The sequence below is a fragment of the Macaca nemestrina genome, chromosome 16 (assembly GCF_043159975.1).
Source record: "Macaca nemestrina isolate mMacNem1 chromosome 16, mMacNem.hap1, whole genome shotgun sequence".
Taxonomy (NCBI): Eukaryota; Metazoa; Chordata; class Mammalia; order Primates; family Cercopithecidae; genus Macaca; species Macaca nemestrina.
In genome coordinates, this window is record NC_092140.1 from 40,686,555 (window position 1) to 40,701,731 (window position 15,177).

Consider the following 15,177-nt stretch of genomic DNA (forward strand, 5'->3'; position numbering starts at 1 on the left):
TAAAAGTTACTTTCATGTAAAAGGTCAGAAGAAAAGCCTAAAAATTCCTTGGAAAAATCAACATAAATCTAAGTAAACGTAAATTTTATTTCTGTTTAAAAAGCCATTTTAATGACACAAATGGATCTGGTTTTATTCCTCCTCTCCCTTTGGTCAATCTATATCACACTAAAGAGTTCCAGGGAAACAAGGACCAATAGTGGTTGTGTCCTCTAGGACAGATGGAATGTAATGCTCCTAAGTGTAACATTGTTATTTCCATGCTAAGACATCTGATCACAGGTGGAATGTGAACACCTGATGTGATGTGACCTTAGTTTTTCTAAGAAAAGTTTAATATTCATTACATTTAAGATCACCTTCATTATTCAAATTTTCTGTTCACGATTTACAACCCAAATTCATCTACAGCAGCAATATAGTAACAATGTCTTTATTATTCAAATGAAAGATTTGTAGATGGTTTACCTGACATCTTTCTCAAGTTGTGCAATGGATTCCGTCAGTGAATCAATCTTAGAATCTCTCTGACGCACTGATTCAATGAGATACCTGTAAGGCTGTTGAGTCTGGTTTAATAGCGAATTGGCTCTGTCAAGCTAAATAAACACAGGTTTTATTAAAATCTAGAAAATGTGACAACAAAATAAAATCATTCAAAATGCTCTAGCATAAATATAGTACAGAAATTCCTTTGACATGAATTATTCTGAAGTTTTTCCTATGTAAATTTGAAGGTTTTAAGAGTGGATCAATAAAGCTCTTAATAGCAACTACAAATGAGAATTTTTTTTTGTTTCTTTTTGTTTTTTTTTAAGACAGAGTCTCGCTCTGTCACTCAGGCTAAAGTGCAGTGGTGCGATCTCGGCTCACTGCAACCTTCGCCTTCCAGGTTCAAGTGATTCTCCTACCTCAGCTTTCCGAGTAGCTGGGATTACAAGCACCTGCCACCAAGTCCCACTAATTTTTATAATTTTAGCAGAGATGGGGTTTCACCATGTTGGCCAGGCTGGTCTTGAACTCCTGGCCTCAGGTGATCCGCCTGCCTCAGCCTCCCAAAGTGCTGGGATTATGGGTGTGAGCCACCTCGCCTGGCTGAAAAAATTTTAAATTAAATATTAATAGCAATTTTGAGAATGCATAAACTTAAATTTTCTTAGTATTTGTCTTCGTCTGAAAAGCTATACGACAAAATATATCTTAATAAATATTTGAGCTTTATTTCTACTAAAAATATTCACACCATAATTCAGTAATTTTTTCATTTCTTCATATTCCCTTCTTTGTTTTACAAACACATAATTTAGATATCCAAATCATTAGGTATAAATTTTTGACAAATGTGGTTTAAAATATAATGTAAAATTTACCATTTTAATCCTGTGAAAAGTGTACAATTCAGTGGTATTAAGTACATTCATAATGTTGAATAGCTACCACTTCTATTTCCAGAACACTTTCATCAGCCCATACGGAAACTCTGTACCCATTAAACAAAAACTCCCCATTTTCTCCTCCCTCCTGGCCCTAGAAACCTGTATCTTACTTTCTGCCTCTGTGAATCTACCTATTTCAGATACCTCACAGAAGTGGAATAATACAATATTTGTCCTTCGCTGTCTGCTTATTTCACTTAGTGTGACATTTTCAAAGTTCATCTATGTTGTATCATGTATCAGAACTTCAGTTCTCTTACTGGTAAATAATAGTCCACTGTATGTTTATAGTACATTGTATTTATCCACTGATCTCTTGATGAACACTTGTGTTGTTTCCACTTTTTGGCTATTGTGAGTAAAGCTGTTATGAACATTGGTGCACAAATACTGTATATGTTGAGTTCTTGTTTCACTTCTGTTGGGTAGCTACCTAGAAGTGGAGTAGAACTGTTAGGTCATGTGGTAATACCATATTTAACTTTTTGAGGAACTGCAACGGCTCCACAGTGGTGATACGATTTTACATTTCTACCAGCAAGAAATTTGATTTCAATTTCTCCACATCCTGGCCAATGCACATTATTTCATGTGCATACTGGGCATTTGTATATCTTCTTTGGAGAGAAGTCTTCCCAAGTCTTTTGCTTATATTTTAATTGTGGTTTTCCTTGTTGTTGCTGAGCTGTAGGAGTTCTTTATATATTCTTAATAATACAGTCTTATTAGATATATAATTTGAAAATATTTTCTTCCATTTTGTGGGTTGCCTTTTCACTTTCTTGATAATCTTATTTACTTCTTTACTTACTTGTTTTGAGACGGAGTCTTGCTCTGTCACCCAGGCTGGAGTGCAGTGGTGTGATCTCGGCTCACTGCAACCTCTGCCTCCTGGATTCGAGAAATCCCCTTGCCTCAGAGTTCTGAGTAGCTGGGACTACAGGCATAAGCCATTGGGCCTGGCTGATAAATCTCCTTTAATAAACAAGTTTTTATAATTATGAAGTTCAATTTATCTACTTTATGTTTTTGTGCCTGTCTTTTTGGAGAAATTGCCAAATCCAAGGTCATGATTTTCTCCTATGTTTTCTTCTATGAATTTTATATCTTTAAGGCTTAAATTTAGGTCTCTGATCCAGTTTGAGTTAGTTTTTGAATATGGTGTAAGGTAAAGGTCCAACTTCATTCTTTTGCATGTAGATACTCAGTTTTACCAGTCCCATTTGTTGAAAAGACCGGCCTTTCTTCACTAAATAGTCCTGACACTCTTGTTGAAAACCATTGGCCATATAGGCAAGGGTTTATTTCTGGGCTCTATTCTATTAATATTCCATGGGTCTTTATGTCCATCCTTATTCTAACTGTACACTGTTTTGCTGACTGTAGCTTTACAGTAACTTCAGAAATCTGGAAATATGAGTGCTACAACTTTGTTTTTCCTTTTAAAGATTGTTTTGGCCATTTGGGGGTTCCTTGAAATTTCACATAAATTTTAGGATGAGTTTTTCTATTTCTGTAAAAAATGTCATTGGGATTTTGATAGGGACTGCATCTAATTTGTAGAATGTTTTGGGTAGTATTATCATCCTAACAACATTAAATCTTCTAATCCATGAATATGGGATGTCTTGTGTCCATTCAGTTAATTTACTCCAAAACATTTTCTTCTTCCTTTTTTTTTTTTTTTTTTTTGAGATGGGGTCTCACTCTGTCACCTAGTCTGGAGTGCAGTGGCAAATCATGACTCACTGCAGCCTACCTCCCGGGCGCAAGTAATCCTCCCACCTCAGCCTCCCAAGTAGCTGGGACTACAAGCATGAGCCACCACGCCTGGCTAACCCGGCTAACTTTATTTTTTATTGAGACGAAGTCTCCCTGTGTTGCCCAGGATGGGCTCAAACTCCTGAGCTAAAGCAATTCTCCTGGCCTTGGCCTTTCAAAGTCCAGAGTCATCACGCCTGTTTGTATTTTTTTTCTTTTTGATGCTATTGTACATGGAATTGTTTTCTTAATTTCCTTTGTCAGACTGTTCATTGCTAGTGTACTATATACAATTTTATGTTGTGCCTTTTCACATAAACTATACCAGAATCATTTTTCCAGATTGTTAAGAGTATGGTATTTATATTATTAGTGTTTACAAAACTGCCTGCCAAAGCCAATGTATCATAATTTACACTATGTATAGTAACAGACATTTAGAATGTTATCAATAAGTCAATATAAATAATATATTAAAAATTACATAATTTATGTCAGTATAAACAATATTACAACAAACATTTTCAGTACTGTAGTTTTTTTTCTTAAGTTAGTATTTGCTTTGTTAATTTTTTTTTCAGGATAGAAGACACACTAGGCTAAGGGGTATAACTATTTAATGCTCTTAACACACAAGACAAAAGTTTTCTCCCAAAGGATTTTTATCAACGTATATATACTCAACCATAGTTCTAAAAAATTTACTTGTTTTTCTTTTCTTTTTTTTTTTCTAAGCAAATGGTAATTGCATGTCACAACAAAACTAAATAAAGCATTATCAGTGTCAGCAAGCTTCTACTTTGGTATATAATGAGTTCTTGAAAAAGGTATTCTATAGTTGGATAATTACAACCAAATGGTGGATATCTATTATTAGGGTGAAGGGGTAAGGAAGGGAGTATTTATTACACAAAACAAAATGACAGAATTCCTAACTATTCTATGACCTTTAAATACTCTTTGGTGAGAAACTTCTAGCCTTTTATATATGTTTAAACATTTTTCCATTCTTTTTGTCATAATTGCTAAAAAGTTCCATTAAAGATTTACTGTTTTCCTGGGACAAGAAATGATTTGTATTTTTTTCCTCAAATGAATTATGTTCATGAGATCTATATACTTTTAAAGTATTAAGACCTAAGAGTATACTTTAGCATTTCAATTTTTGGTTTTCCACTAATTTTAATAAAATAATGAGTGATCAGAAGTCCAGGAGCTGAAGGAGCAGGGAACAGTGCGATGGATATCGTGGAAAGTATGGTGGGAGGCAGAAAGAATCAAGGATAGTAATGAGAACATTGTTAAAATTATCGGCCATGAGGTTGGCTGGGTAAGGAGGACACTAAAGCCAAGAGGGGGCTGACCAACTGTTAGAGGATGTCTGCTTGCACATAGAGAACTATTCTGTAAAAGCATTTATTCATCTAAACTGTACAGGAAATTTTCTGATAGCTATATTAACTACAGCCCAGGAAAAAAAAAATCCCGAAAAAAAAAAAAAAAAAGGAGGAGGAAATGAATAGTGAAAGAAAAGAAGACTACTTTTTTGGGGGAACACATTTCATTATAGTGAAAGTGGAGCCATAAAGAAAAAAATACCATGAATAGTTTCTATAGTTTGGTTTTAGCACGATTTTTTTCTTTGCTTTGGTAATCGTTCTTTAAAATCTATTACAATGTCACTGGAATCTTATTATTCTACTAAGTTACTTTATGAACATTCAAATATGCAGAAGGACAAAAATAAAACTAAGTGCTACTAACCTGTATAACCAGTTTCTCTAGTCAATTAAATCAAACAATTGCCTTGGCTTTGTTTTCACAGAACTGACCCTAACTGAATAAACTGAACTGACAAGTTGCTTTGTGTTTCAAAGTGCAGAATAGTCCAAGTGTGTGTGTGGGGAAAGGGTGGCAGGGAATAACTAAGAACATTTATGAATTGTAGTTAACTTCTGTCTAGAATGAGCTGTTTAAAACATACCAAATCTAAGTTCAATTGTACAAAACATATAGCAGCAGTCTCAATTATTTTAGTTCAATTTTTTCATGAAAGTAGTTACATATATTAGGTTTTAATATATACATATATTTTTTTGAGACAGGATCTCACTCTGTTGCCTAGGCTAGAGTGCAGTGGCGTGACCACAGCTCACTGCAGCCTCGACCTCCCAGGCTCAAGTGATCCTCCTACTTCAGCCTCTTGAGTCGCCAGGACCACAGGCATGTACCACCCACCATGCCCGGCTAAAGGTTTTAATACAAACAAAGTTAAGGACCAGAAACCTTACTTTCAGAAGGTATCTTTAACATAAAACCTATAACCTCCTTACTCTGGACAATAAATACTATGATACTGCTGTTAGTGTTACAGATATATTTCTTTATAAACCTGTTTGTAGGCTTCTAAATCCCCAAAGTTGATTTTCATTCGTCAGGAAAAAAGCACATGTCTCTGAATAAAAAGTGTTGCTAATTTCCATGTTTGAAATAAATGTAATTAGAGGCCGGGCGCGGTGGCTCAAGCCTGTAATCCCAGCACTTTGGGAGGCCGAGACGGGCGGATCACGAGGTCAGTAGATCGAGACCATCCTGGCTAACACGGTGAAACCCCATCTCTACTAAAAAATACAAAAAACTAGCCGGGCGAGTTGGCGGGCGCCTGTAGTCCCAGCTACTCGGGAGACTGAGGCAGGAGAATGGCGTGAACCCGGGAGGCAGAGCTTGCAGTGAGCTGAGATCCGGCCACTGCACTCCAGCCTGGGCGACAGAGCGAGACTCCGTCTCAACAAAAAAAAAAAAATAAAAATAAATAAATAAATAAATAAATGTAATTAGAATTCAATTCCTTCAATAGAGTTTTCAAAAATCTTTCTGTAACTATAATAATTACTATTCAAAAAGTTTTGCAATTGCTCACATTGCCTATTGTTAGTAATCTTTTCCTTATAGGAAAGCCTTAGTAATTAGTGACTCAGGAATCATATACGTAATAAGTGACTCTGGATTAAACCCATGACACAACATTTTACAGAAGTGTTATTCTTCCTTTGTTTCAATAACCTGTACAAATGATTCAGAGAAAAGTAACACCTGATTAAAACATCAGTATATCTTTTGATTCAAATACTAATTTAACTTAAATGATAATCTGAAATTACAAATTTTCTCTTAAAATTCAAATAAATAATATAAAGGTGACTACATTTTGCTGCATGTTTTTCCTACATGTGGAGTTTTTTTCCTTGGGGAGTTTACTTTCACAGAAACTAGAAATGAAGTTCTTTATTGCCAGGAATAAAATGAATACTGCTGAATGGAATTTAACATTGAGTTGCTTTCTGTCTATAAAATATATGCAAGTGATACTTTCTAGCAGTGGTGGTAGTTTGTACAGAACCAGTCACATATCCTTGCTTAATCTTTTTAATCATGCTATGAATGAAAAAATGCCTACTTGAGGTCCAAGAGAGGGGCAACACTTTGGTACAACTTCTCTATGTTCTCAACTGCTGGGGAAAATGTAAAAAAAAAAAAAAAACACAGCGATTTCTGGCTGGGCACAGTGGTTCATGCCTGTAATCCCAGTACTTTGGGAAGCCAAGGTGGGTGGATTGCTTGAGGTCAGGAATTCGAGGCCTGGCCAACATGGCAAAACCCCATCTCTACTAAAAATATAAAAATTAGCCTGGTGTGGTGGCTCATGCCTGCAATCCCAGCTTCTTGGGAGGATGAGGGCACAAGAATTGCTTGAATCCAGGAGGTGGTTGCAGTGAGCTGAGATCATGCCACTGTACTCCAGCCTGGGTGACAGAGAAAGACTGTCTCAAAAGACCCAGAAAAACAAACCAAAAAAAAAAAAAAGTGATTTTTGGGTCCTACTAGTGATTCTGGTGGGCCCCACTCCTATTGAATCAAAATTTCTCAAGGTTGGGTCTCAGATTCTGATAATCAGCCAGATTTGAAGAATACAGTCCTAGTGATCTTGGACTTGATGTAGGCCAGTCCATCCAAACTAATATGTAGATCATTTTATGTCTTGAACGTATAATCCTCCCCACCAAAACCAGTTCCTTCTCTCATGTTCCAACGTGATTATATTATCATCTTTAAAAGAGGTAATATTTAACTGATACATTTCAACCAATTAGCATACTGGTGAAACTGTGTGTGTCAGGTATGACCTCCTTGTCGCTGGATTACAGGCAGCTCTCAGGACAGGGGCCAGGACAGACGAGACTGTGGTGGAATTGACAGTGGGATCTTAGTGTAGAGCTATTTACCAGTGTTTTTGCTAGTATTTTATTATTTCAATAACTAAAAGCAAGGACATGCTAGTTGATTATCAGCTCCGCTTTTGGTCTTAAGATCCACAAAATGTGGTCCAAGTAAGGAGAAATCCATGAATGGGATGTTAAAATACTTAATAGTAACCAGCATGGAAGTGATGACTGAAGTCATTCAAGTAGATAGAACTGTAGAACATTATTACTTCAAACTGCAACCTTGCATTACTATTTTTTTTTTTCTTGAGCTAGGGTCTTGCTTTGTCATCCAGGTTGGAGTGCAGTGGTAGAATCATAGTTCACTGCAGAGCTTGTTAAAAATCCAGATTTCTGGGCTTCATTCTAGACTTACTTAATCACAATCTCTGAGGGCAGAATCTAGAAGCCTATGCTTTACATTTTAAATAAGAATCTCAGGTGATTTTTTTTTTTTTTTAAGAGGCAAGGTCTTACTCTGTTGCCCAGGCTGAAGTGTGGTGGCATTTCAGCCTCAAACTCCTCAGCTCAAGGGATTTTCCCACTTCAGACTCTCAGGTAGCTGAAACTATAGTGCATGCCACAACTGGCTAATTGTTTTTTTCTTTCTTTCTTTTTTTCCCCCACCGAGATAGGATCTCACTCTGTTGCTCAGGCTGGAGTGCTGTGGCACAATCATGGCTCACTGCAACCTCTGCCTCCCAGGTTCAAACAATCCTCCTCCCACTTTTGCCTCCCAAGTAGTTGGGACTATAGGTGTGCGCCACTGCATTCAGCTAAGTTTTGTAATTTTTTTTTTCTTTTTTTAGAGATAGGGTCTTGCTATACTGCCCAGGCTGGCCTTGAACTCCTGGCCTCCAGTGATCCTTCCATCTTGGCCTCCCAAGTAGCTGGGCTTAGAATTTTATTATTATTTTTTAAATTTCGATAGTTTTTGGGGAACAGATGGCGTTTGGTTAGATGACTAAGTTCTTTAGTCAGGATTTCTGAGATTCTGGTGTACCCATCACCTGAGCAGTGTACACTGTACCCAGTGTGTAGCCTTGTATCCCCCACCCTGCTCCCATCCTTCCCTATGAGTCCCCAAAGTCCACTGTATCATTCTTACACCTTTGCATTCTCATAGCTTAGCTGCAACATGTAAGTGAGAGCATATGATGTTTGGTTTTCCATTCTTGAATTACTTCACTTAGAATAATGGTCTATCCAGGTTGCTGTGAATGCTTTTATTTCATTCCTTTTTATGACTGAGTAATATTCCATGGTATATATACATACCACATTTTCTTTATCCACTCATTGATTGATGGGCATTTGAGCTGGTTCCATATTTTTGCAATTGCGAATTGTGCTTCTATGAACATAAGTGTGCAAGTATCTTTTTTGTATAATGACTTCTTTTTTTCTGGGCAGATACCTAGTAGTGGGATTGCTGGATCAAATGGTAGATCTACTTTTGGTTCTTCAAGGAAGCTACACACTGTTTTTCATATTGGTTGTACTAGTTTATATTCTCACCAGCAGTGAAAAAGTTTTCCCTTTTCACCACATCCATGCCAATATCTATTATTTTTTGATTTTTTCATTATGCCATTCTTGCAGGAGGTGGTATCTCATTTTGGTTTTGATTTGCATCTCCCTGATCATTAGTGATATTGAGCATTTTTTTCATGTTTACTGGCCATTTGTATATCTTCTTTTGAGAATTGTCTATTCATGTCCTTAGCCTGCTTTTTGATGGGGTTATTGTTTTTTTCTTCCAGCTAGAATTTTTGATGATTCTTAAACTCACTGGGCTTGATTCTAGACTTCTTCTCATGTTTTAGAATCTCTCCTGAGGTGTAAGAACACAGAAAAGGGCAGACACCCGAGGGACACCTACATTTAAGGGCTAGAAGATGAAGACAGCAGCTAAATAGACTAAAGAGCCATCAGAGTTAGAGGACGAGAGGCAGGGAGAATTGTGTTGTAATGCTAAAACAGGACAGAATTTCTAGAATATCTATAATATCATGCCATAGATAGATCAAATTGTATAGGCTCTGAGAAGAAAATGCTGGCTCTTCAGAGGTCATTAATGACCACTGAGGAGAGTGTAGCTGACGTGGGAGAAGAATATATTAAGTACAAAGATAGGGTATTAACTTTTGAAAGTAGCCTATGCCAATACCACTTCCCCCATGTATGTATGTGCGTCAGTGGTGGTTGGCATTTGGCCACACACACACACACACTTTGAAAGGGGTACTAAAAAGGAGAAAAAGGGTAAGGAAAGATACTGAAAAATCCTCAGGTGAAAATAAGTTTAGATGACCCAATTGTAGAGGAAAAGGAGACAAATAATAGAACTGATGGCTTTGGGATTGGAAATGATCTGCGATGGAGATAGAAAAATAAAAACACTGGGCAACAGTAGTTAAGGGCCTAGTTGATAATTCAATAACATGAATTTATAATGCTTCCAAGCAGGAAGAGTCACACAGATTTCCACAAGAGGTTTTCAGTATTGTTACTGCAAAACCTAAGAATTTTCTCTTTCTCTCTCCTTTCTTCCATTAACTATTTATAGGCTAACTACCAGACCGTAAGATAATATGCTAAAGGTAGAAATTGTCAAGGAAAAGCCTGATGTATAAATTTGACCACAAAGCAATCTGGAGAGATGGTGAATTCTAGTACTCAGATGGTTGATAAAGTCTAAGGATAGGTAGGAAGAAAAGTAAAACCAGGAGAGGCTTGACAGATTGGAAAAATATGGCAGGGTTTTATGAGACAGGGACTTGTAATGAGTCCAAATAAAGCACAAATTTAGTGGGAATGAAAGAACTAGGAGAGCTGGAAGGACCAGAAATTAGAGTTAGAGAACAGAATTTGAGTTCAAGTGTTTGCAACTTCTTTCTCCTTCAAAGCTACCTTTGAGAAATTAATTTAATGTGGTTCAATTGTATAACATTGCTGATTGGGATGTGTGTATGTATGTGTGTGTCTTTGTGTGTATAAATAATTTGCATTGTGATTTTCAAATAGCTCTTAAATGAAACAATGTATAGTCACTCATGAGTTTTTAAGGAACAACCGGTAGGTAAAAAATTTAAGCAATTACCTTATTTGTTTGATGTATAAACAGAATTTAATTTATAAATAAGTCATTGCTTTTCCCACTTCAGCGGTGGCTGGCATTTGGTAATGTGTACACACACACAAACACACACACACACACACACACACACAAACATACACATTTATATGACCTGGTATTTGCACCTATACGAGCATGATTTAAATAACAAATACTAGCATACTGTCTGGATCCATGTTAACTGATTTTTTTTTCCAGAATGAACCATAACCAAGACTTCCTGGATTAAGCACTTGGCAAGGTTAGACACAGAGCTATAACTACAATGAAAGTGAAATGTTTTGTCCATGTAACGAATCAGCCATTCATATGGAAGATAAATGTTATGTCCAACATAATTAAAATAAAATATTACTTTATATGTAATTTCATATCAGAACAACCTCAAAAATAAGTAACAGAGTGATAACAGTTAATAATAATTTCTGAGCATCTGCCCTCCCAACTTCAGGTCCTGTCTCCATTGCTCTGTTTCCTCCAATCCTAGAGGATCCGGGTAGCTCTGCCACAGCCTCTGTGGCTCTGTGACCTGCAGATACTGGGAGTACTGTAAGCAGGATACCCAGACATGATGGTGGACTACAGACAGTGTTAGCATACCTCTCCTACTTAGAAAAACAAAGTATGTGTAGAGATTCACACTGTGAACTTCTTTGTACAAGAAGCATCAAAAGAATTTAACAGAAGAACTGAAAAAAAACCCACAGATCCTTTGAAAGAAGTGGTGGCAACAGCCTATAACTGTGAACCAGATGGAAAACAATCTCCAGGGCATAAGACGGGGAGACTCAGCCACCGGAACACACACTCCCACAGCGGAATTGGGCAGCCCAGGCCACAGGGGAAGGCCTTACTCCTACTCAGTGTGGGAGCCGATTTAGCGAGCGTGGGGAATACGCGAGGAGTCGCATCAGGATGTGCTTTGCATGCACTACCAGACTCCAGCGGGGATAGAGGAAAGCCATTCCTGATCCTACCTCACAGGGGAACACACAGGAGTCTGCCCGCTCACTCAGGCTGTAGTCACAGTTGAAAAGAACTCCTGAGATTTGCAATATGATTTTAAGTGGAGACTAACCCTGTTGGCCAGAACCAGGGGGATGGCATGAAGTGTGCTATAGTGCAGAAGCTGGAAGTCCCTGCTTCACAGGTGGATAGGCATGGCCTGAAAGCCTGGTTTTTATCACCGGCAGGAAGGCTTATTGTTTGGGGGCAGTTTTGTGTTCTAAGTGTAGACTGCCTGGAACACAGCTAGTTGCTGTTAGCAGAATACTGCGGGTATGGGACTTGCTGTGCCAAGTGCATGGGAGCTGAGTGGGCCTTACTGTCTCCTGCTACTCCCCGCTGCCCCCACTCCCTGTATGGATTCTTCTGTGCACCAGAGGCAGCTCTGCTCCTCCCTGGAACATTACCCCAGTGGCCAAAAAGCTGCTCTCTGATCCCCACCGGGGACACTGCTTGTGCTTGTACCTGAGGAGCCTGAGTGAGGACTTGCCTGGTCCAGCCCTCACCGGGCTTTGCCACTGTATGAGTCCTGGTAGGATAACACAATGGACAGAGCTATTTGGAGGCTCCACAGTCCCACCCATTGCCTGAGACCCCAGAGTGCCTGCCCTGGGTAATATAAGGCAAGCGCAAATTCCACTACTACCATTGCACCTGGTACTCTTTTGCAAGCACCACCTCCTGGCTGGTAGCCAGGCACAGCCCATTATGACACCTGAAGGCAGCATTCAGGAAGGAGAAAACTTCTGTGTGCCCTCAGCTGTTGCCATTGCCTGGATCACCTTGGCTAACCAGGAGGTCTTGAGTCTGTCCATGTGCCCAGTACATTACTGCTACTGCTGGCATCTGAGAAAGCCAACACTAAGGAAATCTCAGAGTCTACGTTCACTCTTCTCCTACCCCCATCAGAACTGGTGCTGGTACCCGCTGCTGAGAGACTAGAGGACAGTTCACATCACTGGATCCTTGGCAGATATTCTCCAGTACCGTCCTGGAGTGTGGGAGCCCCACTAGGCAGCTAAACCCAGAAGAGTAGCAAGATTCACAGTAGTCTGGCCCTCTAGGTAAAGGGGAAGTGCCGCACATTACGGAGGCACCGTGTGGGACAAAAGAAACCAGTCTGCAGGCCTTGAGTCCCTGAACTTTCCACTTGTGGGAAGTTTTTCTTCAGCAGAGGCACAGGAACAGTGCTGGGCTCATAGGGGAAGGTCTACATGGAACATCAGTATTCCTGCAGATGAAAAGAGATGCTTTTCGGATGTGAACAGCTGGAACAGCAGGTCAGGAGTGTGCCTGGGAGGCGGATTACTTTCCTGTTGGCCTGGAAGGAGAGCTGTGGTGGCTCCCTCTCTTCTCCCTGAAAAGACCTCAGTGCATTTCATAGACCTTCCCCAGCTACTTCTGTCAAGGTTGGGAGCTCTGCTCACTATTAAGTGTGGCATTTACCCACCTGCTTTAGTGGAAGCTGGTTTTTACCTATGGGCACCTCCTATTGGCCTGAAGCTTGCACTGTTCAACCATGTGAATAAAATACTGGGGATTTTTTTTTTTTTTTTCTTAAGGGCACATCACTTGGGAATGAGAGAAGCTTCATGAGACCTCTGCCATTCCAGCCCCACAGGAGACAGCGAACCTGCTCACAAATCCAGCACATCACTACTATCACAGCATCTGAGAAAGCCATCACACAAAGATTCTCTATAACTAAGGAACTCATACAGAGTCTTCACACTGAAAGCACTGAGTCAAAGCTAGGTAACAAACTATAAAGTCACATCCCCGATGGGTAAAAAACCAGTTGAATTAGAAATAAACCAGTTCCTTCTCATTCGGGTAGACAAAATAGTCTATGCGAATGAGAAGAAACCAGAAGAATAATTCTGGCAATATGAAAAAACAGGATTCCGTAACAACCCCAAAAGGTCGCACCAACTCTCCAGCAGTGGATCCAAACCAAGATAATACTAGATAAATAATTTGAAATACTAAATAAATAATTTAAAAGGTTGACTAGTAAGTTACTCAAGGAGATATGAGAGAAAGGTGAAAACCAACATAAAGAAATTAAAGGTGGGCTGGGCATGGTGGCTCATGCTTGTAATCCCAGCACTTTGGGAGGCCAAGGCAGGTGGGATCACCTGAGGTCAGGAGTTTGAGACCAGGTTGGCCAACATGGCAAAACCCTGTCTCTACTAAAAATACAAAAATTAGCTTGGCATGGTGGTGTGTGCCTGTAATCCCAGCTACTTGGGAGGCTGAGGTGGGATAATCGCTTGAACCTGGGAGAACTGCTTGAACCGAGGAGACAGAGGTTGCAGTGAGCCGAGATTGTGCCACTGCACTCCAGACTATGCAACAGAGCACGACTCCATCTCAAAAAAAAAAAAAAAAAAAAAAAGAAAGAAAGAAAGAAAGAAAGAAAGAAATTTAAATAAATTAAAGCTGGGTGCAGTGGCTCATGCACCTGGGGAGGCCGAGGCAAGCGGCGCACTTGTGGCCTGGCCAACAAGACCAGCCTGGCCAACATGGTGAAACCCCTCTCTACTAAGAATACAAAAATTAGCCAGGTGTGGTGGTGCACGCCTGTAGTCCCAGCTACTCGGAGGGCTGATGCATGAGAATTGCTTGAGCCTGGGAGGCAGAACACAGGATTTTTAGGGCAGTGAAACTGCTCTGTGATAACATAATGGCAGACACATGTCATGTATCTGTCTAAACCCCATAGAGGCATGACACCAGCCAGGCATGGTGGAGTCTTCCTAACTTTTGGCAACTGCTGTTTTACTGACTCCATAGTTTTGTCTTTTCCAGCATGTTATATAGTTGGAATCATACAGTACGTAGCCCTTTCAGATTGTCTTTGCCTATTTTTAAATGTTACCTTTTCTCTTCTGTCTTGTTTTTCCACCCCTTAGATGTTACAAGACACAATCTGTTTCTAAAAAAATAAACCCCTGGATTTTCTGAGGAAATATTTCAATGAAAGTCGCTTTATTTGGAACTTAACATTTTACAAATGAGGACACCGAAACCAAAAGAAGTTAAAAAACTTTTCCAAGTTTACACAGCTAGTAATCGCCAGAGCTGAGATTTGAATCCAGTGAGTCTGCTTCCAGAATCATGTTCAGGCGATACTTGTTACTGCTTCCCAATAACAGAAAATAAAGCAATATTAAAAATAACCCAGAATGTGAACAGAAAAGAATCCCTCTCCCCTGAGACCCAAAGACAAAGAAGGTGTATCAAAGGCATGTGTATGCATGCACTGACGTCTCTGTACACACGCACACACACAAATGATAAATAAATGTGATTAATTATCCATAAAGAAATATGCTTTACAACGATTCTTCCATACTAGAGATACCTGATTACATTTTGCCTGAATGCCTACATTCATGTAGCATCTATAGGTCTAATGCCTTTTTCCTTGCTGATTTGGCCACTTTCAGAAGAAACTTAAAAACCATGGCACTCACTTTGAGTCTCCTACATCCCCACTGGGCTGGGAACTACAGGCAGTATGAACTGTTCACAATCTTCTTCATTGCTTGTTTTTCTTCATATAACCCAT

General features: G+C 39.2%; 1 protein-coding gene and 1 long non-coding RNA gene across 9 annotated transcripts in view; one reads left to right on the forward strand and one right to left on the reverse strand.

The window, feature by feature from the left end:
* LOC105481764 (progesterone immunomodulatory binding factor 1) overlaps nt 1-15,177 on the reverse strand; it is a 282,457-nt gene that overhangs the window by 91,198 nt on the left and 176,082 nt on the right. For 4 of the 8 annotated variants that reach the window (XM_071081241.1, XM_071081243.1, XM_071081242.1 and 1 more), the window contains exon 15: nt 469-599. The exons of 2 other annotated variants lie outside the window; for them this stretch is intronic. In XM_071081241.1, coding sequence (XP_070937342.1) covers nt 469-599 — 131 coding nt within the window. Of the gene's footprint in view, nt 1-468; nt 600-15,177 lie in introns of those variants that run through there. 2 more of the 8 variants (XR_003018029.2, XM_071081246.1) reach the window with 1 other exon arrangement.
* On the forward strand, nt 12,746-14,679 carry LOC139359091 (uncharacterized). Its single transcript, XR_011614740.1, has 3 exons — nt 12,746-12,883; nt 13,166-13,358; nt 14,519-14,679. It is a non-coding gene; the product is annotated as an uncharacterized lncRNA (long non-coding RNA).